At 42.5% G+C, this 26,777-nt stretch overlaps 1 protein-coding gene across 2 annotated transcripts in view; it reads right to left on the bottom strand.

Moving 5' to 3' along the window:
* si:dkey-234i14.6 overlaps positions 1–26,777 on the bottom strand; it is a 137,052-nt gene that overhangs the window by 24,634 nt on the left and 85,641 nt on the right. Inside the window, exons 3-4 of one of the 2 annotated variants that reach the window (XM_041192131.1) lie at positions 19,079–19,303; positions 10,557–10,897 (exon numbers count right to left, since the gene is read on the bottom strand). In XM_041192131.1, coding sequence (XP_041048065.1) covers positions 10,802–10,897; positions 19,079–19,303 — 321 coding nt within the window. In that variant the 3' untranslated portion in view covers positions 10,557–10,801. Of the gene's footprint in view, positions 1–10,556; positions 10,898–19,078; positions 19,304–26,777 lie in introns of those variants that run through there. The other variant, XM_041192130.1, reaches the window with a different exon arrangement.

Genomic DNA, 26,777 nt, shown 5'->3' on the forward strand with positions numbered 1-26,777 from the left:
CCTGAATACACCCAGTTAAATATTAAGATAAGTTATTGCAGTAAATTTCATATGAATTCCAGCTCCGTACAAACTGCGTGTTTGGAATTCATAGACCTGAAACTTGACATGGTCACCGTGACCAAATCGAAATTTATTTATTTTTTTGCACATCAAACGAGAAGCAGATGGCAAAAATCACAACATGATACAGTGCAGAAGGAGGCCATTCGGCCCATTGTGCCTGTGGTACAACAGATGAATAAACTGGCTGGCAAGTCCCTGTGGCTCCCTGTAGATGTTCATTTAGGTAAAAGGATGCAATCAATCAGTCCATCAATCTCAGGATCGGAAAATTTGTCAAACACACCCAGTTTTAGTTTAGGCCTAAATGCGACTCAGATCGCAACACCCTTTTGGATTAGAAAGCAAATGGTGTGTGTGAGAGGCATGAATTTGAGACTTAATTGTCGACTACCTATGCAAAGAAAAGTGTTTCATACCAAATGAACTTCACCTTAAAAAAAAGTGTTTCTTATCTTAGTGATCCAACCAAATCAAGTCACAGGAAATTGCTTCAAATGTTCTACCACTTAAATGGGTCTAAAAATGGCTTCCTGAATTATCCTGTGCACAGTCATGTTACTTAAAATCTTTGAGCAGCAACATTCCCACACTTGGGCAATTTAGCACTCCTCTGCAATAACCATGTTTTTTTTTTAAAAATGGGGCTGTAATGGAATACCATACACAGATTGAACATTTTAAGCTACTCATTTGTAGCAATCACAATAGAATAGGCAGAACTGCTATTTTCAACAAGTTTCTCTGGGGTTGTGGGGGGCCCTTTAATCTTAATCCACAAGAGTTACAGGAACATTCAACATGAAATAACTGGGCACCATCTGCTATTTTGCCCAGGTTCAACTGACCAGTGTACATGGATAAACTACAGAAAGGTCCAAGGATAACAACAGAGAACCCTGACTCCAAACACTAAATATGCACTATGTGCCACCATATGAATTGCCCTCTTTCTATGGAGTGGAAAAATATTAATTGAATTGGGACAAAGGTTTCAACCAATAAGTGGTTTTACTTACACACAATGAACAGTACAAACAGTTATTATACACTAAAGGTATTTATGAAGTAACAATGGTGCAACTGTTGAAACACAGACCATTAAACATTGGTAACTTACTGAAGCCTCAAAAAAAGACTGACCTTACATGTCAGGCTGACATGGAACTTAATAACAAAAAGCCTCTCAGATCCTGATGTGTCCATCTTTTTATTGGGAACTGCTAATACCAATCTTCGAGATGAAGCCTCTGCCTACCAAGCTCTCAATGCTAGAGGGCACAAGCAAATCAAGGACTCTGCCCTCCTTTGACATGACTCAAATACTGGCTTGAAGGCCTTTTCTTTAATGTTTGACTCGTTTTTTTTAGTTGGTCGTTACACTGGGCGAATTGAAGAGTGATATTTTAAGCAGCGAGACGTCCAAGTCTAAAAGGTGCACAGCCTAGCTGACAAGAACCCAAAACATTCAGGCTTGCAGCTCATAGACCTCCTCCCCTCACCAGCCAATTTACTCCATTGTGTGGCCCAAAATAAAAATACACTTGGAAGATCGCTACAGACCGTTAAGCCCCTCAAACTTGTTCCAGCATTCAATAAGATTATGGCTGATTTACAGCCCAACTCCACCTACCTGGCTTACCTCCAAATCCTTTGTACCTTTATTGAGCAAATGCTCATCAGTTTCAGATTTAAAATGGAGTTACCATGTATAGCTTTTTTCATGAGTGATTCCACAATTCTACAACATCTCTCCTCAATGGCCCAGCTCTGATTTTAAGGTTATGCCCCGTTGTTCTAGACCCACTCACCAGTGGGAAAAAAAAAGTCTCCCTCTATTTCCCACCAATTCCTCACAAAATCCTCAAATCAAATCATCCCTTAACCTATAGCCCAAGGATACAAGTCCTAGTTTATGTAATCCAACATCAGACACTTGGGAGCCTTGAATCTGCATTACACTCCTTCCAAGGTCAATATACCCTCTGAGGTGTGATCCTAGACTGTACAGAGTACTCCGGATGTAGTCTAATCAGGGCTGTGTGTAGCTACAGCAAAAAAACCTCACCTTTATATTCCGGCCTTCTGTCAAAGGCTAACCTTCCAGTAGTCTTTTTGATTATATTTTGTAGCCGACTACAATATTTCAGTATTCAGTATACCATGGAGAGATGGCAGCATAGTGGTTATGTCACTGAACTAGTAACTAGGAATACCTTGGGGATATAGGCTCAAATCCCACTGCTTTCGGTGGAATTTAAGTTCAATTAACTCGTAAAAATTAGGAATTGAAAACCCTAACAGTGAGGTTGTCTAGTAACGATTGTCTAAATCTAGTTCACTAATGCCCTTCGGGGAAGGATATCCACCATCCTTACCCGGCCTGGATGTAACTCCAGACCTCCAGCAATATGGTTGACTCTTAACTGCCTTCAGAAATGGCCTAAACACAAACAGAATTACCTGGAAAAACTCAGCAGGTCTGGCAGCATCGGCGGAGAAGAAAAGAGTTGACGTTTCGAGTCCTCATGACCCTTCGACAGAACTTGAGTTCGAATGCAAGAAAGAGTTGAAATATAAACTGGTTTAAGGTATGTGGGGGGGGCAGAGAGAGAGAGAGAAAGAGAGAGAAGTGGAGGGGGTTGGTGTGGTTGTAGGGACAAACAAGCAGTGATAGAAGCAGATCATCAAAAGATGTCACCAACATTCTGAAATGGCCTACCTACCCAGTTTAAGGCCAATTAAGGATGGACAACAAATCCTAACCTCACCAGAGATGCCCACATCCCTTGAAAGAATAAAAAGGCTCCTTGGATTCCCACTGTTAATATGCAATTTTCCTATGTTTGATTATGAGTGTCTGATGACTGATCTATGCTCACTATACTGATTAGTAAAGCATGGGTACGCACTTAGGAAAAAGTAAAAAAATCTGTAGAAGCTACTTGGAAGAATGAGCTAAAACATGGGCATGGAGTCAACGTTTTAAAAACACTTGAATAAAACCTATTACACTAGTGTCATCTTTGTACCTCTATCACTAAAAGAATACTCATTATTGCAAACAAAAATTTGCTTTTATCAATAGCTTCTGTTGAAGAAATACTTCATGTGACCTTGGAAGTTAACCTCTTGGATGTTGATTTTAGCAACACTAAACAAATTCAAAATTCAACAGAGGCAAAAAATACCCACATCACTACAATTATAAAAAGGAATCATCTGCATGTAATAAAATCACTCAATTAAAACCAATGGGAAAATAGAAAACCAAAAACATTAAATTAGAATTAATTTCACTACTTATTTTTACGCAAGCTACAAAGGTATATTTGCTCAGAGCTGAAATCAGAGGACAAGGTTCATAAATAGGCACCATCCTCATGAAATAATGTGATAAGGTTTTTTTATTAACCATTTAAGATCTAGAAAGTGATAGTTATGACAGAATGTGGAGATCCTAACAGGTAGCCAATTAATTAATTAATAGACATCAATTATAGACCCAAAGTGCAGTAAATCCATGCATCTAAAACTTTAACATTTCACTCATGTTAAAACCTGATACTTGCTTTAGCAAGTTGCTATGACAAAAAAGGTGAATAATTTATATCACAGGATCTTAATGGCACAAAAGGAGGCCATTTGGCCCATCATGCCTTCACCAGCTTTCCAAATGAGCATTATGACCTAGTGCCATTGTCCCGCCTTTTCCCTGTACCCTTACACATTGTCTCCATTCAATTAATCATCTCATGTCTTCTTGAATGCCTCGATTGAACCTGCCTCTGCCACACATCCAGGCAGTGCATCCCAGACCCGAGCAACTCATTTGAAAAAGTTTTTCTCATGTCATACTTGCTTCTTTTGCAAATCATTTTAAATCTGTGCCCTCTCATTCTTGATCCTTTTACGAGTGGGAACAGCTTCTCCCTATCTATTCTGTCCAGCCCCCTCATGATTTTGAGGATCTCTATCAAATCTCCTCTCAGCCACCTTCTCTCTGAGGAGAACAGTCCCAACCTCTCCAATCTATCCTCATAACTGAAGTTTCTCATCCTTGGAACCATTCTTGTAAACCTCTTCTGCTCTCTCTCCAATGTGTTCACATACTTCCTGTAACGTGGTGCCCAGGACTGTATGCAATACTCCAGCTGAAGTCTGAGTGTCTTATATAAATTCATCATAACCTCCCTGCTCTTGTACTTTATGCCCCTATTAATTAAGGCCAGGATACTATATGCTTTATTAACTGCTCTGTCCACCTGTCCTCCCATCTTCAATGATTTATGCACATATACACCCAAGTCTTTCTGCTCCTGCAACCCCTTCAAAATTTCACCCCTTTTATATTGTCTGTCCATGTTCTTTCTACCAAAGAGCATCACCTCACACTTCTCCACATTGAATTTCATCCACCTATCTGCCCATTCCACCAACTTGTCTATGTTCTCTTGAAGTTCCGCACCATCGTCCTCGCAGTTCATAACCAAGCTTTGTGTTTCAGTTTTCACCACTGGCATTTATTTCCCAAATTTTATACTTTGCAAAACAGGTCGTAGGTATTCTTTTAAGACGTGATGCCAGTGAAAAGCACCATCATCTAGAAGGACAAGGGAACCTCTATTATAAAAGAAAATACTACAGATACTGGAAATCTGGAATAAAAATAGAAAGTGCTGGAAAAAAACTCAGGTCTGGCAATATCTATGGAGAGAGAAACAGAGTGAATGTATCGAGTCCAATATGGCTCTTCTTCAGGACCTGAAGGGCTCCTCTAAGTTTCTTTCCAAGACAAAGACTACACCAACTTGGACATTTATTGTCATTCCTTGATCACCCCAGGGTCAAAATCCTGCAATTCCTTACCTAAACAGCACTGGTAGCAGATCACTGCTGATTGAATATCTTTCAGCAGAGTCATTCTAGCTGAGAGCATACATGGTGGTACATGGAACCAACTCCATGGATCTTAATGCTATAGTCTTGCTACATCCTTGCAAGTGGAGAAACAGGTACATTTTCATTTTATTGAAACATACAGCAGTAAAGGAAGCCATTTGGCCCATGGTGCCCATTTTTTCTCTTTGAAAGAAGAGTCGTGCTTAGTCCCACAGCCTCGCTTTTTGTCCATTATGAAGGAAGATGGTTGTGGTTGTTGGAGGTCAACCATCTCGGTCCCGGGACATTACAGCAGAAGCTCCTTAGAGTATGTCCCAGGCTGAATTGTCTTCAACTGATTAATTAGTGACCTTCCCTCCATCATATGGTCAGATTGCACAATGTTCAGCACTATTCATGATTCCATAGGTACTGAGCAGTCCTTGTCCATATGCAACATGACCTGGACAATATCCAGGCTTGGGCTGATAAATTATAAGTGATATTCCCGCAACACAATTTTCAGACAATGAACATCGCCAACAAGGGAATCTAATTATTTCCCCCTGACATTCAGTGGCATGACCATCACTGAACCCCCCACTAACATCCTGGGGTTACCATTGACCAGAAAGTGAACTGTGCCAGCCATATAAATACTGTGGCTACAAGAGTAGGGCAGAGGCTGGGAATTTTGTGGAGGATAACTCACCTCCTGACTCCCCAAAGTCTGTCCACTATTTACAAGGCACAAGTGTGATGGAATACTCTCCACTTGCCTGGATGAGTGCAGCTCCCACAACACTCAAGAAGCTCAGCACCATCCAGGGCAAAGCAGCTTGCTTGATTAAGATGGCAGTTGGGGTGCCATTCACCCCCCTCCACCACTGATACACAGTGGCAGTGTGTACCTTCTAAAAGATGCACTGCAGTAACTCACCAAGGCTCCTTCAACAGCATATTCCAAACCCATGACCTCTACCACCTAGAAGGCCAAGGGCAGCAGACACATGGGAACACCACCTGGAAGTTCCCCTCCAAGCCACTCGCTATCCTGACTTGGAACTATATCGCCATTCCTTCACTGTCGCTGGGTCAAAATTGGAACTTCATCCCTAACGCACTATGGGTGTACATACACTTTATGGACTACATTGGTTCAAGGAGGCAGCTCACCATCATCTTCTCAAGGGCAATTATGGATTAGCGATAAATGCTGACCTAGCTGGCGATGCCCATGCCATGAATGAATGTAAAATAAAAAATCTTTCCTGGTGCCCAGAATTGCCTGCAGTACATCAGCTGAGGCCTAACTAGTGCTTTAGAAAATTCTAATGATTCTAGTGAGCAAGTAGCTCGAATGCTGTTTTAAACACTTTACCCTATCACCATTGAAGATATGTGCATTTGAACACCAAATGGTATGTTCATCTACACTTTCAAAATTGTGCCAATTATTTTTGTATTTCTATATTATTCCTCCCAAAATGCATCACTTCAAACTGCTCTCCACTGAACTCCATCTGCCATGCTTCTGCCCATTTCACCACCCTGCTTACATCATTGAAGTTTATAAATATTCTCAACGTGTACTACTTTACCAAGATTTGTTTCATCTACAATCTTTATAATGTCAGTTCCTACACTTGAGTCTAGGTCATTTATAATAATTGCAAAGAGCAATTGCAAGGTGGAGGTGGTGGCAGTGGTTTTGTTGTTGGACTGGTATTCCAGAGACCCAGTGTAATGCTCTGGGGACATGGGTTCAAATCCCACCACGGCAGATAGTGGAATTTGAATTCAATTTAAACAATCTGGAATTAAAAGTCTAATGATGACCATGAAAACCATTGTCGATTGTCATAAATGTTCACTAATGTCCCTTACGAAGGTAATCTGCCATCCTTATCTGGTCTAGCCTACATGTGACTCAAGACCCACAGCAATGTGGTTGGCTCTTAAAATGCTCTCTGAACAAGGGAAATTAGGGATGGGCAATAAATACTGGCCTAGCCAGCGATGCCCACATCCCATGAATGAATAATAAAAAAATGAGCCCAAAGGAAAACCGTTGCAAAGCACCTTCAAGTCTGAAGATTTTCCATCCACTACCACCTTTTGATTCTTGTCATGGTGCCAATTTTTTTAATCCATACTGCTACTTACTGCTTAATGGCATGGATTATCATCTTCATCAGTCTCCCATGTGGCACTTTGTTGAATACTTTCCCTAAGTCCCAAAATTATTTGGAGAATTAATTTTCTCATGACCTAGTTTAACTCCAGTTTTGGGTTTCTAATCACAAAATACTGGAAAACCATATGTATATCTGCACACAATCATGTGAGTAGGTGGTCTGAGAGAAGTCACAGTGGATGACTAAAGGCTCAGTCAACCAGATTTGAAGTATCCTTTGAGGATGAAGATGGAATTATGAAGGGGCTCAGGGTAGACATGGAGACGTTTCCTCCTGTGCAGGAGACCAACACTTGGGGTCATAATTAGAAGGTAGTCACTAATAAATCCAATAGGGGATTCAGAAGAAACTTTTTTCATCCCGAGAGCGATTTGAATGTGGAAAATTCTACCACGAGGCAGTGGAGATGGATAGCATAAATGCATTCAAAGTAAGGCTAGATAAATATAAGGGAGAAAGGAACAGAAGAATCTACGTTTAAATAGACTGAGATAAAGCAAGGTAGGAGGTGGCTCGTCTGGAGCATAAAACTAACCTTGGCCCGTTGGGTAAAATGACCTGCTTCTGTGCTGCAATTTCTAGGGTCAGGATTTTACAGTCAGCGTGTGGGGGCGGGCCCAACATGCCAGCGCGTAAGATGACACGCGATGACATTGGGCGTGCATCCTGACATCATCGTGCACTTTCATTTGGCAGGCATGCACTGGAGTCAGCTGTGCACCCACTGCTAATTGATAGGCCTATTAAGGCCATTAACAAAATAATTAATGTCAAGTTTACGCTGCCCGTCCAACCTTACGATTGGTCAGCAGGCAAAAAGTCCAGGCGGCCTTTACATTTTTTTTTTAAGGAAACCTCATCCACGAGCGGGATGAGGTTTCCTAAAGCTTTTGCTACTTAAATAAAAAGTTCCTATGAAAAATAAAAACATGTCCCATCTCACGTGACACAGTCACATGAGGGGTATGTTTCATTAAACTTTTAATGACTTTAAAAACTTTTTTTAAAAACCGCTTCAATCTCCCTGGGGCAACTTTGTGCATGTCCTCCCCCCCGCCCACACACACAGCGCTCAGCACTACCGCTCGCATATTATACTTGGGGGGGGGGGGGGGGCCTTAATTAGCCCACCCACGTAAAATGGCAGTGCTTAGCTGACTGCCCCGCCCGCCCGACGCGGGAAAAAGTGAGGCCTAGGTATTTCGACGTAATATCAGCCCTGTAAACTGGAAGGGAGGATAGAAGTGAAAATTATCGTATTAAAATCAGACTTCATAATTCATTCCTGTTGGTAATAGGAATGTATTTACTGTGGATGGAATTTTTTTTTGATGTTCATGAATGGGTAGTTTTACTTGTGAAGCATGCAGCAAGCACATCGAGAATATGTCTGCAATATTTAATAGCCAGAATCTATTTATTGCAATGGCCTTGGGCAGATATGTCCTGACAGAGATTAGGCCTTTGTCATTCAGTGGTGATGAAACTAGTGATTATTCAGTAACATAAGGAACCTTTTACTTAATGAAGCCTCCTTATTGAGTCACACCATTCGAGTGGCGAGAGACAGAAGACTGGTTTCTGGTGCTCCGTTACCACAGCTCTGGCTCAGGAAAACATTCTATATAAATGATTAAGTAATTAATTCACATGAGAATTAATTCACATGAGAATTACATAGTGTGCTAAGACCAGTAGTATGTTGTACCACTTCTATACCACTCGTGGCTCCTCTTAAATTTCAACTTCTCCCAAGGTATTTAATGAGGTTTCCTTAATTTCTCTTTATTGTAGAGCAAGCAGACTTAGAGGAGACCTGATAGTGGTCCATATAATAATTAAAGGGCCAGACAGCATGCCAATTGAGAGAATATTCCAGTTTAACAGATTAAGGAGGACACTAGTTCAAACTGTGCAATAGCAGAAATAGATTGAGCCATCAGGAGGGTTTTCTTCCCCAGCATACAATGGAACCATCTGGAATATACTTCCAACTGATGTGGTCTCTGCTTTTGATGAGGAAAGGCATTGCATCATATCAAAGCTTACTGCATCATATCAAAGCTAAGTAAAGAAATTCCTCATCTCTGCCCCAAAAGGGAGACCTCATATTTTGAAACTGTGCCTCCAATTTCTAGATTTCCCCATGAGGGGAAACATCCTCTCAGCATCTATTCTGTTGAGTCCTATCAGAATCTTATGTGTTTCAATAAGCTTCTAAACTCCAGTGTGTGTTTGCCTAGCTGACCTGTTTAACCTTTCCTCATAAGACACTCCCTTCATCCCAGGAATCAACTTGGTGAACCTTCTCTGGAATGCCCTCAATGCAAGGAAATCTCTCCTGAATTAAGGTGGCCAAAACTGTACACTACAAGTTGTTAGGACCAAATAATTAATTTAAATGTGGCTGAAACCACATGATCTTGGGACAGGAGGTGGGGGGGGGGGTGGGTGGTGTTGTGGGGTGGGATGCCCAAGTAGAGCTCAAATCACTCTGCACCTGTTATGAACCGGTCCTGAAAATGAAGGATCACAAAAATATCTTCCATGTGGGTAGCTTTGTCCTCGGATCTTCATCTCGACCTTGGGATTTAAACAGCTGTTTTTGGGCCAGGCATTGTTTGCTGCTTCTTCATCGCACACAGGAAGGGCCTTTCAAGATCTAGGCACTGCCAGTTAGGGTAAGAAAATCCTCTCTCTTGACTTATGACAGAATTGACAGTCTGCAGGTCGGCTGACCTCAGCTCAGTTGAGCCCGTGCATGACTCGGACCCCATGATCCGCAGTGCGGACTGGAACTGCATTACTGCCCCTTTATTGGTTTTGCTTGCTATGTTTAGCAGGGTTACCAGAGTGTAATGTGCTCCCATTGTGCATTGGAGCACTGTGAGTTGTTTGTTTTCATTTGAACACTGATCATTAGCCACGTACATCACCGTCCCACTGCTGTCAAGCATAAGACTCAGGCACATCGAAGATAAAATCAGAGCATAGCATGAAGAACATCAATCACAGAGACTCTGAAAAGGCGACTGGGAACAAAGCCAATGCCAGGGTCACATCGCATACCTTTAAAAATCAAAGCCAGTGGTTACTTGAGTTGGGTGTATTTCAGATGTCAAAAGGGCTACAGCATAAAAGTTCTAAGCATCCCTCCACAAAAGACTCCGATCAGGTTTTTGGAGCAATTGATCAAATGAAAGATAAACCAATTCTTGTTGCCTACAAGAGGCCAAACTCCTCCATGCTCACCAAGGTATTGGCCATTGGCTGCTTCATCCTTCAGGATCATTTCCCTAAGATCGATTTGTTCAGTGGTAACTAGGTAACTGGTATATCAATAACTTACTACTGAATAGGCTGGAAGATATCATCATCAGTACTTCAAATGAATAGCAGACTTGACAAGTTGGATGGATGGAGATAAGCTACATTTACTTTTTATGTGCATCAGTGAGTGAAATGAAAAGAAAAAGAACCAGTCTTTAATCAATTCATTATGCATTAACGTCACATTAGCTTAACAGTGGGAGATGAAATTAAAATTAGGCAGGCCTCCAACAAAAGCCAAGTTGCAGCTGCAATGTTTATTGAACTGAAGGCAGTTATTGTGTTAACACCCGTCGGCCACTTTCTATTCATGCTACTGCGCACAAGAATTATCCAAAACGCATCAAAGCTTGACACAAGGTGTGGCAACGCCAAATGCCAAGCTTATCCTGTGGCAGTGGGTACATCAGTTCAATTTCCTTCATCTAAATAGGGAAAGAGGGCAAGAAAAATAAATGTTAACCTGTTATGCAATGAGAATATCCACCTCACGTGGACAACAACTGCTTGTGTTTTATTGTGCCCCTTCACTTAAAGCATGCTAGAAGAGAGCGAGGCTCAGGTCAAACAAGAAACAGGGAGTGCTCAATGGTGCAAGATCAAAGAAACAGACTTTTAAAGTTGCTTTACAATGAGGGGAAGGAAGCAAGATGAAACAGGGTTGGGAGAGTCGATGAAGCAGCAGCCAACAATGGTGGAGTAGACAGAGCAAGACAGGGTGAGCCATCATATAATCATATAGTGCCAAGATGAGTGGAGGCTGGAGCAGAGCGTGAAGAGGTTTGAAGACATAAATCTTAAAGTTGATCCACTGGGCAGTGGAAGTTATCAAGAATAGAGCTGATGAGTGTGCAAGAGAGGACTCTGGATGTGAACTTTGGATTAATTGACGAGCTGATGGAGAGACTATTAGAAAAACCAAAAACCTCCATTGAGGGACCATCAACCTGAAAAGGTTAACTGAGTTTCTCTCTCTACAGATGCTCCCTGACCTGCATTTTCTACATTTCATAGTGGAGAAATCAAAAGGAATTCCTGTGGCACAGTGGATAGCATCCCATCCTCATGGAAATGGAATAGTGGCTATCCTGGCAATTGGGCAGACCATTGGCTAAGTTACTGACTTTTCTGTCCTAATTTCTTACCAGTGTCACCCAAATCATACAAATTGACTACAGGTCTTGAATAAGGTCAAGAAACCTTATTCTATTGCTGCTTCTTGGTCAGCTATCAGAGAGGATGTAAGAGCAGCTCCAGTGGAAGCTCTCCTTTCAATTCCCCTTTCTGCCACAAGGCAGTGACTGGGCTCTTCTGAGTAGCACCTTATCAAGACTGGGAGTTCCACATAGATAACTGTACCAGTATTTTCCTGCTGCATCACACTCCACTGAGCTGCTCTGATGCATTGCACTTAGCAAACACCTAACTTAAGACACTTCAGAAATTCAGTCCTTTTCATTTAAAAAAAAATTCTGATCACCATGGCAAGAGATGTCATGACTGGTGAAGTGATAACTACTTGATGTTTAGTTCGAGTTGTACAGCAACAAGAGAAATGCAAATGTGGGTTCCACCTCGCAATACCATGGCTATGAACAATCACACACACAGGGCTATGAATCCCTGGAATCTTCAATTCCAGAAGTGGCCGGTGAGAAGATTCAAGACTGAGTTTGCCTTGTTTTCAACTTCATGGCCTTACCTCTCCCTATTTCTAATTTTCTTCAGCCCTACAAAAGCTCATATCTGTGCTCTTCCAATTCCAGTTTTGAGCTCCCAAATTTTAATCGGTGCATAATTGATGGCTCTGCCTTCAGCTGCCCAGGCCTTAGCTTGTGGAATTCCCTCCGTGAACCTCTCTTTCATCCTTTAAGCTGATCCTCAAATTCTGGCTTGTTGATCTGCCCTAACATCCCCTGATGAGACTCAATGTCAATTTTTGTTAGATAATTGTTCCTGTGAAGTGTCTTGGGACATTTTATGTTAAATGCACTGTATAAGTGCAAATTGTTGTTATTGTTAGGTGACAAGGGAATCAGGGAACATGGGGATACGGTGGGAAAATGCAATTGAGCTAGAAGGTTGGCCATGATTGTACTGAACAGTGGAGTAACTGGTGGCAATATGTCTGGCTCCTGCTCCATCTCTTATGTTCTTAATCTGCATTTGGATATGCCACCCACCAATCAACAAAATTACTTATTATTGAAGAGCACATCAGCTAGTATTAAAGATTATGAAGTAGACTGCATCTTAGTACCAATTCAGCTGTAAAGTGGCAATACAAAGAGGTCTATATTGGGGAAGTTCAGGGGATGGTATCCAGGATAACACAACCCCTTACTTGTAATAGAAATGAAAATTGGGCAAAGTAATTTGAAGTTTAAGTGATGAATATTTTTACAAAAAAAAAACCACAACTACTAAGTGGGACAACCTTCATCTGACCACGAATGTCAATGTTCTGGTCTATGGGATGATATTTATCTGCAGTGGTGGGCTCTCATAACATTGCTGCATTCTGGGGTGACTGCTTCTACCTTCAAATTCAAGAAATGCATTGAAGTCCTTGGAGAACAGAATGAAAAATAGCCTCATGGAATCAAAGGACAGGTCACACTATAATATGTAATGAATAGACCTTCCACCACAACACCATAACTGTCTTCAGATTGATACATGCTCAAGGGCAAAGCAGCGCAAAAGAGCAGACAACAAAAGGTCAACCATTAACCATGCGTGATTTGTTTACGTCATGTTTACATTCATGTTTACATTCATAGCAAGGAGATGATTTTCATTCAGAGAAATGCACACAAGACAAAGCAACCACCAACTGTACTCCTCCAACACTAATAGTTTCAAGTTATGAACACAGGTAGGAGGCATGGATTAAAGCCAATCTCAACATTTTAACTCAAACATTTTACGGATTCTTAGAGCTGGATTGTTTAGAATTACAGAACAGAATCATAAAATGGTTGTAACACAGGCGGCCATTCAGCCCATCACACATGTGCTGATTCTCTGCAAGATCAGTTCAGCCAGTTCCACGTCCTCAACCTTTTCCCCTACAATACTGTAAAGCTTTAGCCTTCAAGTGCTTATCCAATTCCCTTTTGAAGACCACGACTGAATCTGCCTCCACCAGGCCCTCGAGCAGCACATTCCAGATCAAAACCACTAACGGCTTAAGATTTTCCTCATGTTGGCATTTGATTCTTTTGCCAAACACCTCAAGTCGATATCCTCTAGTTCATGACCCTTCCACCAAGGGGAAGTTTCTCTCTCCAATCTGTTCAGACACCGCGTGATTTTGAACACCTCTATCAAATCGCCTCTCAACATTGCAAAAGCAACATACTGCAGACACTGGAAATCTGAAAGATTACAGAAGTGCTGAAAACGTGCAGGTCTGGCAGTGCCTGTGGAGAGGGAAAGGGCCAACAGATCACAGACCTGAAATTTCATCTGAACACGTTTCTCTCCCCACAAACGCTGGCAACTCAGTAATCCCAGCATTTTGTATGTTGATTTCACTCTTTTCAACTTTCTCGGCTCTGAGAACAATCCTGGCTTTCTCCCATCGATTACATAACTCATCCCTGGAACTATTAATATCTTATCTGCACCCTAAGGGCCTTCACATCCTTCCTGAAGCATAGCACCCAAAATTGGACACAATAGTCCAGTTGAGGCCAAATGGGTGTCCCATAAAAGTTTAACTTAACTTTGTTTACTCTTGAATGCCATGTCTCTATATTTAAAGCCCAGGATCCTGTGCTCTTTTTCAGCTGCCTTCTCAAACTTGTCCTGCCACCTTCAACAACTTGTGCACATATACCCACACTGTGCCTGTTCCTGTGCCCTCTTTAGAAATGAACCCTGCGGCCAGAATTTTACTCTTCCCTTACTCCACACCCGGCGGGCTCTGAGCTGGGGGTGGGGAGCATGAAATTGCACAGACTCAAGATTTCCTGCCCGCCCTGACCTTAGAGCAATTTCACGCTGGGCAGGCAGGGCCTCGGACAAAAAGCCCACTCTTGACCCACTCAAGCTTCTTAAGCGGCTACTCAAATTTTAAGACTGGTAGGCAGATGGCAGCTGAGTTTGGGAGGCGTGGGTGGGGGGTGGGGGGAGGAGGATTGGAGGCTGGAAATGAAGCGAGTTAGATCTCAGGTGTGAAGGTTGGCAGGGGGAGCTGGGGCAGGAATGTGGTGGTGGGTGGGCACCTCCATCAGAAGCCCCCTTCTGACTGGAGGCAACCTCCCCTCGAGTGCTGGTGACCTGCAGACCTCCCTCTCCCACCCAGACCTATCCCCCAGGACCCCAATCACCTCCCCCCCCAACCCCCTCGCGACTCCAGGCCTCCCCTATCCTCCCCACCCAGACCCCCAACATGACTTAGTCTTAGGAAGCCTCTTCCAGCCATTGCAGTGCTGTTCCTGGTTGGACTGGAGAGCCACCTGCCAATGATTGGCTGGCAGCTCTCAAAGGTGGGACTTCCTCCCGAGGGAGGTGTGGAATCCCCACCTACTGTCAACCAATGTTTGTTAGAGCAAAAAATGGCAGCAAGACTGAGTTGGCGGGGATGTGTTCCTCACTGACTCTTCAGATGGCAGAGGCCAAGCCCCCCCAATCTTAAACATTCTGGCCTTAATTTTATATTGCTTCCCCTCATTCTTCTTCCAAAATGTATCACATTGTACTTACTTGTGTGAAATTTTACCTACCAGGAACTGGGATGTGCTCATCATTTTCCTGTAAAGGCAAACGACTAAGGGCATTGGACTTTGCGATTTGATTGCCAGGCCTATGTACAAAAGCGTTATCCATCTGCTGCCAGAATTAAGTCCCCATCATTGTATCCCTGCTGAGGCTATGGGTGGCATAGCCTTGTCCTCTCCAAACAATCCTAGCAATGGTTTGTGGTCTGAAATGGTTGTAAAATGGCAGCCCTCTAAACTGTTGAAATTTCTTGACACCAAAGATGATGGACATGCTTTTGTGTTCTATTTGTAAGTATTCCTTTTCTGCTGTGGCGAGCACTCTTGATAAGTAACCTACTGGCCGTTCTGAGCTGTCATCCACCCGATGAGAAAGCACTGCTTCCACTCAGTCGAAAGATGCATCGCGTTGTCAGCACCAATTCTTACGTCTGGTCACAATGCACTAATAAGTTGGACAGGTGCAACAATTGTTTCACCTTTATGAAAGCTTCTTTCTGGGACACCTCCCAAGACCAAAGTTGGTTCTTTGAGTAGAGAATGAAGGGGGGCCAACATTGTAGATAAATTGGGTAAGGACCGCCCATAATAGCTGATCATTCCTAGGAACGATTTGAGCTCTAAGGCTTTCTTTGATGCAGGTGCCTCATTTTCTTCTCAACCGGGTGGAGGCCCTGTGAATCTACCCAATGACCCAAATAGATTACCCCCCTCGCTTGGAACGTGCACTATTTTTTTAAAAAAAAAGTTTCTTACAAGCTGCAGTGTAAGACTTCGAAGTTTGCCAAATGCTCTTTTTCAGTGAATCCTGCGACCAATACTTCATCTAAATAGGCTACAACCTGAGGCAGTCCCTGCAGGAAGCTTTCCATTGTTCTCTGAAAGATGGCACAAGCAGAGGAGACACTGAAAGGCAATCATGTATATCGGTAAAACCCTTTGTGGGTATTAATTGTGACAAATTACCGGGAAGCATTATGCAACTCTAGTTGTTGATAAGCATGACTCATGTCAAGCTTTGTGTATGTTGTCCCTCCTACCAGCTTGGCATACAGGTCCTTGATTTTTGGAATGGGTGCCTGTTTAGCTTAGCTACTTTATTAACTATCAGTTTGTAGTCTCCATAAATTTGGAGACTTTGATCAGGTTTAAGGATGGGGGCTATGTGTGCTGCCTATTGAGAGCTGCATGGGTTCTAGAATGCCCAGTTGCTCTAGCCTGTTTGATTCAATGTCAAATTTTCCTTGCAGGGCACGTGGCACCAGTCTCACCTTCATGAAGCAAAGGTTTGCTTCCAGATCCACATAAATCTTGGTCTGCAGGCCCTGGATTTTCCCCAGTTCATCCTCAAATATTGTGGCATACTTCCCAAGTACAACAAAAACACAAAATGCTGGAAAAACGCAGCAGGTCTAACAGCATCTGAGAGGAAAACAGATTAACATTGAGTCCCTATGACTCTTCTTCAGAGCTTTTGCTTTTATACTTTCTAAGTAGCTCTGGTAGCCCACTTGCGCTCAACTGAAAAATTTTAGACCATTCTAAATTAAATCGCCTTTAGCCAATTTCATCCCAGGAGATTTAGCCCTTCATCTGCTACCACCATCAAGGGTAGCTTTGCTGATTGACTTCCATAATGGACAGTTACTCTGCTTATACCTTTTACTTGAATGTCTTCACTCATATGTTTTTAGCTTGGCAGCTATTTCTTCTAAACTTAATTGATGTTCACCATTATTTAGATATCTGAAGGTGTGTTCCCCAATTGTAGTGGAAGCTCCCATGTCCACTTCCATTCTAATAGGTCTGCCATTTATTTTCACTATGACAAATATTGGCTCTGTCTTTCCAAACTTTCAGATTAAACGAGTAAATGTCTGAATTTGTTGTTTCAGGCTCTCCTACATTGTAGATTTCTTTTATTTATAAGCCTGCTTGAATCTTTCCTTGCATTGCTCCATTATATATCCATTTCTGTGACAATCGTAGCATTTGATTATTTTTAAACTGCCAATCGCTAAAAGACTGCTTGTTTCCAACTCTTAAAATTATTCTTCAATTTCACTGATAAGTTATTTTTCTTTATTCTTTGGCGGAGTCTCAATTTTTCACACCTCGTTCAGCTGAGGTTTCCCGCCCAATGTGGAGGACGGCACCATTTTGCACACCCTGTATTGGTTGTGAATCTCCTACTGTGTTTTCCATGGCCAACGCTAAATCTAGCGCCTTCTTGAAATCCAGATTCACTTCGGCCATAACCTTTTCTGAATAGTGTCCTCTTTCGCACATTAAACAATCTCTGAGCACGTTATTTAGAGTCGTACCAAATGCACAATGTTCCGTTAGTTGCTTCAGATTTGCCAGGTCGTGTGCAATCGTTTCACCAAGCCTCTATTTTGTGAATTAAACCTAACCGCTGCATTTTGACTGAGGGCTTGGGTTGAAGGTGACCCTTCATGAGGTCCACTAATTCATTGAAATTCTTAGAATCTGGATCTCTGGGTGCCATCAAACTTCAAATCAGACAGTAGGTTTTGCTCCCACAAGTACTCAAGAGGATCGCTAGCATATTCTCTTTCCCCATAATCTCATTTGCTTGAAAAAAAGAGGTAAGATGTTCTATGTATTGAGACCAATCATATATGGCTGGTTCAAAAGGATTAATTCTCCAAAGTTGTGGCATTTTGAGAGAGAATAACTTCTTCAATGCTACTTACAATCACCGGGTGAGATATAGTGCCAATTTCTTTTTAACATTGATTCTTCTGTTAAATTGATTTTATCCTTGTCGCCAGTTTGTTGTAGGGTGGGCGAGTTGTACTATTAGTGATAGAGGTGATCTGCAGATACTTCTTGGAAACAATGGTTATTCACAAATGTATTCAACAGCAACTGCATATGTGCTTTCAGCTTCAACTCATCTCTACACTGACTGCTGAGGTAGCCTGCACTACTCCTATTGGTTACTGCAGATCATGTGATCTTGTTTAACAAGTATTATTCTTAAAAGGTAAATTACACGCTAACTAAAGCCATAATTGCTACAAGCCTCCTTAAAATCTTTGGGTGCGAGGGCAGGAAAGGGTGAGAACTATAGCCTGTGGTGAAAATTGAGATGAATGGTTAATCAAGGTCAGTCAGCGCAGGGTCAAATTGGATTTTCAGAAAGCATTTTGGGAATCAAGCGTGTGGTATTACATGGAATGTAGCAGTATGCAATAGATAGTTGGCTGACAGAAAACAAAAAGTTAGAGTAAATGGGTATTGGCCAAATTGGAGAAGTGTTGGAAATAATGCAGCTCAGGTACAGACACCACTGATGCACAGTAGCAGCAGTGTGTACCATCTACAAGATGCACAGCAGGAATTCACCAAGGCTCCTTAGGCAGCACCTTCCAAAGCGGCAACCACTACTATCTAGAAGGACAAGGAAAGCAGGTACAAGGGAACACCACTACCTGGAAGGTCTCCCCCAAGCCACTCACCATCTGGACTTGGAAATATATTGCCGTTCCTTCACTGTCGCTGGGTCAAAATCCTGGCACTCCCTTCCTAACAGCACTGTGGGTGTACCTACACCACATGGACTGCAGCAGCTCACCATCACCTTCTCAGTGGCAATTTGAGATGGGCAATAAATGCTGGCCTAGCCAGTGATGTCCACATTCCATGAATGAATAATAAAAAAAAAACAACAGACATGATTCAGGCTTGGGCATAGGGAATGCAATCTGAAAGTTTGATAAGCACAAAATAGTGGATTGGAGAAACAGCGAGGATCGTAAAAGACTAAGACACAAAGTAGCAGAGTGAGCAAATGAGTAGCCTAGCGTAAAGTCTTGGCTAAGTTTGAAATGAGCTCCTTGACATTCCACTCACCGACGAGTTAGGTGTATGACGGAGAAACTTGACTACTTTGGAGTCAGACACCGGGCAGGCGAGAGCCATGTATCGGTTGCGGAAAGTACCGTAAATTTTCAAGTGGGAGCCTGGCCTCAAGGCGGAGGGCTCTGAGCTTTCCTTGTTGGTGGAGGAGGAGAACTCTATCCCATAAGCGGAAAGGTCAAAGTACAAACTGTGAGCGCGGATTTCCGGGGTTGGGACCTGCATGACAAACAGAAAAAGATTTTTAAAAAAGTGTTTGAGCTAGTCGCAGTCTTGTGGTTTCTTGCTGCATTTTTGTACCACAAATAACATTTTTGCCAAAGCTTCCAGTCTCTTCAGAAGCTAAAGTTGTAAGCAGACTTGTTGTTGCTTTCTCCAAGTCTGCTCAGTAACATTTTGTGCTACAGCCATCTGTAAAATTAAATCAATTTCTCGTGTTTATTTGCCAGGCATAAAGCCTGCTGTAGTACAATGTGGACTATAATGCAATATATAAGACGTTTGCAACAAATGAACTTTTTTAAGTCTGCTTAAAGAACAGATGGGGAACATCTGGAGTGGATAAATATTTATTGAGATGGATTAAGGGATATTAGATTATTATTGTTTCTGCTTAATCTTTGTCAGAAGTAGTTGTGGGCATGATCTTAGCAACCATATATATATATATATGTATATATATATATATATAAGTATTTGACCAACAAGTGGTATGGAAGGAAAGCCAAGAATGATCATACACAGTTTCTTCTCATTATTGAATCCAAATCAGAACTCCTGACCTAAGCTCAGGGAAATCTTTGAGAAGGACCTCGCAACACGTAACAACCATCTCGGGAGTTCCTCCATAAAACTATAGTTTTCACAGCTCCATGTGTAAATGCTGGCAGAAATATGTCAGTGAACTACTGGGTCACTAGGGCAGGGAGGAGACATCATAGGCAAGTTGAAGGCACCCATCATGTCGCCTTAAACCAGGTACTACTCTCACCTCTGAGTCAGGAGGTCATGGGTTAAAGTCTCACTCTAGAGATTTGAGCACATAACCTAAACTGATAATTCAATGCAATACTGTGGGAATGCTGCACTCAGCAGGTGCCATCAGACAAGAAGTTAAAACTAAATCCTATTTCTCTCATGTGCACGTTATAGATTGTATAGCACTCTTTTGCAGAAGAGCAGGGAAGTTCACTGCTGGCCAATTTTTAAATCGCTCAACCTACATTACTGCAAAAAAAAAAGATATTCTGATCAATATCTTATGATGGTGAAACTTTGCTGTATTCAATTGGCTGCTGCACTTCCAACACCACAGAGTGACTCAAAAAGTCCTTTGGGACATCCTGAGGTTGTCAAGTGTTTTTATAAGTACAAGGCTTTCTTTCTTTAACAGCCACACACATGTACTTTCCAGCAGGGAGGAATTGGATAGCAATCAGGATTAGGAATCACTGGCAAGATTTTCTTTGCTGGCATCAGGATCAAATTAGGGTCAAATGTGGGGAACAGTCAAGCTGAGATTTTCCATGAAATTAGCCAATGAATGGCCATACTGTGTGCTTACTTGTCCGTTTAAGAATGGCAGATGGATTCTTAAAGCTAGAGGGCCAATAGGAGGCACTACAGCTCAGTAGCAGCAAGCTCTCTCTTCAGGTGAGGGAGAGGGCACCCCAAGATGGAGGTGCCCAACCGTTTTAAGTTTAAAATAAGCAAAATCTCCTGAGCAGCTGTGCCATTGTGGAAGGAGAGCTTCTCCACAGGGTGACCTGCAGCTTTATCTGAAGCCTAGACAGGTGTGTTGGGCCTCTAAGCCTTCCTGGAGTGCTGGCACCCCTTGGAGGTAGTCTCCAGGCAACTACACTGTTCCTTGGTGTCTCTGCGAACCTGAAGGTCAATTGGAAAATTCCAGTTGGCCTCTGACGATAGGCCTTCATTAAATTAGCTGCCTGTCACTTGCAGGCTGGTAGCTCTGCCACCATGCACTCACCTCTCCCCATCCACCAACAACTTCCAGGAAAATGACCCAGGGGTGGAATGATGCTGGGAAACTAGTACATCAGTAGCAGCACGAATTTATTCGCCCACCCAACTGTGCCCCGCCCCAAATTGGGGCCTAAAAATTCAGCCCCACTTTTCATTTTTAGTTGAACAGAAGCCAAGATCCTCATTAGCATCAGCCCATCTAGCATTGATTGGGGATTGAATGGCAGAACAAACAAGGGGCGAAAGACTATTCTGTTCCTATGATCTCTAAACTTAGTTCCATCACTGAGGGAGTTTCTGTTTGGTTTTATACTGAAATACTTTATTGTCATAAACTGGATTGGAACACCATCTCCTACCATGAGTTACATTTTATTTTTCTTCCATGTCTTACTCTCAGATATTCAGGTACAAGTTATTTAGGAATTGGAATCATTTTTATAGTGGTTCTTAAAAAGATATATTGATTGCACTGAATCTATTAAAAAGGCGAACTGGATAATAATTGCATTAATATTTATGAGGTACTTATTGAAGCTGAAAATATTCTGGAACCATTGCTAGCAAAATAAACATCAGAGTAAATTACGCTTGATGAAATTGGAATGTGCATTTTGTCAGAGTCTAGACCACTAAGTCATTCATTTACTCAACAAAATATGAATAACTGTTTCTCCCAACCAAATTGTCATTGATGTGTTACAGTGGAGTCAGTGTTGCTGCATCAACTTGCACTTTTTAACATGCATATTGTAGTCTGGGGTTTTGGAAAGTGATGGTATCGGCTCCATCATTCTTTCCAACACCTGGCTGATCAGGATCTCTCCCACTCTTAATTGTCCGTGTGTCTGTGTGTCAGCATGTGTTGGAAGCGTTTGCAGGTTGACATACTCATCTCTTTGGCTGCATTATGAATCCACCTTCTCTGGAGGTGGGACTCAACCCTGGAGCAGCTGGCTCAAAGGCAGAAACGCCACCCACCGTGCCACACAAGACCACCAAACTGTCATTACATCTGGATGAAGTGGTTGGATTGCTCGCTCCATCTGAAACTGGCATGAAATCAAATCCTGTTAATGCACCACCTTCATCCAAGGTTCACTCCAGTGCTCTCAGATTTGAAAGAGTAGGCTTCTACTATTTTTCTTTTCTTTCTCTACCCACCCACCCACCACCACCACTGCCCCTCCCCCACCTTTCCTCCTCACTCATTACTGGACATCTTACTCCAGTCAGAAGAACAAGATGGCAAACTCTACAGCTAGTGTTACCCATCTCAGGTCAGCCACCTGCTCACTGATGCTCAGCTAGGTTCTGCCTGGGCCACTAACTCCAGCTGGGATCTTCTGGTCCCGTCAAAGTCAATGAAGTTTTGAATGGCTCACCCCCTCCACCACAGAGAAACACGCCGCGGTAGGGCTGGAAAATCCCAGTCTCCAGAAGTCCTGTTTGACCAGGTGACACTGTGCATTAGCGTGCACCAGAGTAATAAGGGAACAAGGTTTGTTGAGAATTAAGACACATGGCAGTAAAGTTTTGGATGACCGCAAGTTTACAGAGGGTAGAATGTGGGAGACAAACCAGGAGGGTGTTGAAATAGTTGAGTCTAGAGGTAACAAGGGCATAAATGAGGTTTTCAGCAGATGAGCTGCTACAGGGGCAAAGTTGCAGAGGGGAAAATAGGCAGTTTTAGTGATGGTGTGAATGTGTTATTGGCAGCTCATCTTGGGATCAAACATGACACCAGGGTCGTGCACAGTCTAGCATAGTCACGAGGGAGGAATGGAATCAGTAGCTAGGGAACAGGGTTTACAGCACAAGCCTAAAACAATAGCTTTAATCTTCTCTATTTAATTGGAGGAAAGTTTTGCTCATCCAGTATCAGATGTCAGATAAACAGTCTGGTAATTTAGTGGAGACAGTGGGAAAGGTGGTGGCGAGGTAGCACTGGATGCCATCAGTGTACATGTGAAACTAATGTGCTTTCAGGTGATGTCACCAAGGGGCAGCACATAGGTGAGAAATAGGAGGGGCAAGGACAAATCCTTCAGGGACACCAGCGGGTACTGTGCAGTACCAGGAAGAGAAGCCATTGTAAGTGATACTCAGGATACAGTTATACATAAGAATAGAACCAGGTGAATGCAGTGCCACCCAGCTGGACAACAGTGATGGGGTAGTGGAGGAGAATGGTCAACCATGCAAAGGCTGCACACAGCTGGAGAAGGATAAGGTGGGGTATTTTACCTCATCTTATATGACTGTTTGAAATCAATTAGAGCCACTTTGTGGCAGAGGCAATAAGCCGATTGGAGGCATTAAAACATGGAGTTCTGGGTAAGATGCACATGGATTTGAGCGAGGGAAACACATTCAAGGACTATGGAGAGGAAAGGGAGGTTGGAGATCAGGTGATAGTTTGCAAGGGTGGTATGCTCAAGGGTTGATTTTTGAGAAGGTGATGGCATCAAATTTAAAGGACGGGGGAACAACACCTGAAGAGAACAGTTTACAGCGTCAGCTAACATTGGAGCCATGGGGGGAAGTTTGGTAATCAGCAGTTTAGTGGGAATAGGGTCTAGGGAGCAGGCGGTCAGGGTCATGAACAAGATGAGTACAGAGAGGGCATGACAGGAGATACGGGAGAGAAACTAGAGAATGATGCGAGTTCAAGAGTTCAAGGCAAGGGCAGAGGGTGAGCTTAAGAGAAAGCTCGGCCCTGTGGGCTATTGGAAGGGAGGGGAGGGACGTGGCAGATGCAACTGATCAGATGGCCTCCATCTCGGTGACCAAATAGTCCATGTGCTTTTTGCATGTATCAACATTCTGGGGGGTTACCACTGACCAGAAATTGAAATAGATTAGCCATACTGTAGCTACAACAAAGAGGCTAGGAATTCTGCAGTGAGTAACTCATCTCCTGACTCTCCAAAGCCTGTCAACCATTTGCATGGCACAAGTCAGGAGTGTGATGGAATATTCTCCAATTGCCTGGATGAGTGCAGCTCCAACAACACAAGAAGCTTGACATCATCTAGGACAAAACAGCCCACTTGATTGGAACCTCCTCCACTACCTTCAACATTCACTCCCTCCACCACCGACAAACAGTTGGAACATCATGTACCATCTACAAGATGCACTGCAGCAACTCACCAAGGCTCCTTGGGAAGCATCTTCCAAACCCACAGCCTCTATGACCAAGGACAAGGGCAGCAGATTCATGGAAACAGCACCACCACCTGCAAGTTCCTCTCCAAGCCACTCGCCATCCTGTCTTGAAAATATATCTCCGTTCCTTCACTTGCCACTTGGTCAAAATCCTGTGACTCCCTTTCTAACAGCACTGTGGATGTACCAACACCACATGGGTGGGGGCAGTTCAAAGCAGTGGCTCACCACCTTCCCAAAGTCAATTAGAGGTGGGCAATAAATGCTGGCCTAGACCTGGCATTGGATAGCTAAACCAATTGTCTGTGATATTCTTTCAAGTCAAACCTGCAATCTCTATTGCCTAGAAGGTCAGGGATAGCATGCACATTGAAACACCACCATCTGCAAGTCCGCCTCCAAGTCTCACGCCATCCCTCAGTCACTGGGTTAAAATCTTGGAATTGCCTGCCTAACAGCACCATGGGCGTAGCTTCATACAGATTGTGGTGGTTAAAAAAAATGGCTCCCAGCACATTTGCGAGGGCAATTAGTGATAGGCAATAAGTGTTGGACCTGCCAGCAATGTCCACATTCCATAAAGAATAAAAACCAGCAGGAGATACAGCTCCAGATAATTGATTCGAATCATTGTCAGCTGTTTGACTGTGTCAGTGCCCACGTTACTTATGCAGATATTTGATCAGGGAAACATTACACCATTTGTGTCAAAAAACAGTCCACTTAGAAGCACAGGATATCACACAGGTTTAAAGTGATCAGCATTATAAATGGGACTAGGTCATGTCTACATTTGGCTCTGTGTAAATATTATGTTGCTTTTAGATCTGTGTAATGTCCCATAAGTATGATCTATTTGTTGTTTCTGTTCTATAAATAATCTGGACAAGAAATAATGTCTCTTCTTACAAGCGCTATCTTGTTTGGCACATGTGGATGAATGGGCTGCCAAGATCATCATTGCATTGACAAGGATGCAGAAGATATGCTGAGTCGAGCATTGCAGGTGTAGAGAAGGGACATCAAATATCAAATAAGAATGATAAGGAGAGCACTTGTGAGCATGTACAATGGGCACACGATAAATGTTTGGAGACTGTCCAATTAAGCCAAAGAGGGAATAAACATGGAAAAGGATCTTATTTAAAAATCCTGCAAAAAATCTGCTTCATATTTATTTCTGGGATGCAAGAGGTTACTTAAACTTGGCTGAAAGCATAATTGGCAAGCTTCAAATATGATTAGAGATTCAAAGAATTTCTTCCCCCACAAAATCAATGTTATATTGGTTAAATGCTCTTAAGTGTAGCTGGATAAATTATTTAAAAAAAAACAGGATTAAAAGTGGATCTACAGAATTTTTCAAAAAAGCATTTTGGCCCACTGTGACTGTCAGGCCTATGCAACAGCAATGCAAAACTGCATGGGCAGCACGTACTGAACAATCCTGAATGTGCAAATAGCTACACTAGCAAACAACTTACTACTAGCTACATTATCAATTTAAGTTAATCAGTCAAGCTCATAACATGGCTCATGTATGCTTGCTAGAAGTGCAATACTAAGTAAAATACATCCATATGCAGAGGCCCGTTCTCTGCAAACAAAATGAAAATGTTCAAACCTTGAGCATTTTTGAATTAACTGGGAGCCTATCATTTTCCATTTATTTCTCCATCACAATGTTTCAGCTCGAGTTGACCTGTCAATCATTTGGCAGCCTTTTCTCCTGTATTATAAATTGTGATTGTTTGAAATTTGGCATTTTTACATTTGTCCTGATAAGTGCAAAGTGAGAGGATTTGACAACATGTCTCTTTTCAGCAATATTTCCACTTTCTTGCACTCTCGCCCCTAGCCCTGTACCTTATTCTGCTTCAACTATTTCTATATCACTGATCAAATATACTCTGCAACACAAAGTTGAGACCAGCAATGGCTCCAGGAGCAGTTGAGGTTAGCAACAGGTGGCACAAAGAGGAAAGATCGGCCGTCAGCTTTCAACAGCACAGACAGCAACATTGGGTCAGCATGGTTATTCAGAGGTTAAAAAAGCCCTCAGAGTTTGAGGTGGCATTGCAGTAGTTCAGAGTACCGTGGTTTTGCCAACATTATCCATTCACCTTTGAGGCCAAGCTTCATACCCAGTTCTGACTGACAAGATGGGTGTTTCTTTCCTACATTGTGTATATTCTATATATCTCAGAGCAATGAAGAGATGACACTAGTTTCTAAGTGTGCAACGGGTTTATTTAAAAGTTTTATAATATCTCTGCAATCACATTTGCCTCATGCTTGCAGCTCAGTTTCTCATAGCTTCTGTGGTGTCTACTTTACTCTGAGTCCACACCCAGGCTTAACCAATAAAGCAGTGAACATGGATCAATTACAGTCTCTTATAAATCGACATAAGACAATTAAGTCATTAAATACTATACCCAGTCCCCAGGCACAGTGAAATAATAAAGGATTCAGAGATACGGAGCATTCCAAGAAGCTGCCAGTGGGATACCTGACAGAGCAAGCAATGCTAAGTTGT

This window comes from Carcharodon carcharias, chromosome 7, assembly GCF_017639515.1.
Source record: "Carcharodon carcharias isolate sCarCar2 chromosome 7, sCarCar2.pri, whole genome shotgun sequence".
NCBI lineage: Eukaryota > Metazoa > Chordata > Chondrichthyes > Lamniformes > Lamnidae > Carcharodon > Carcharodon carcharias.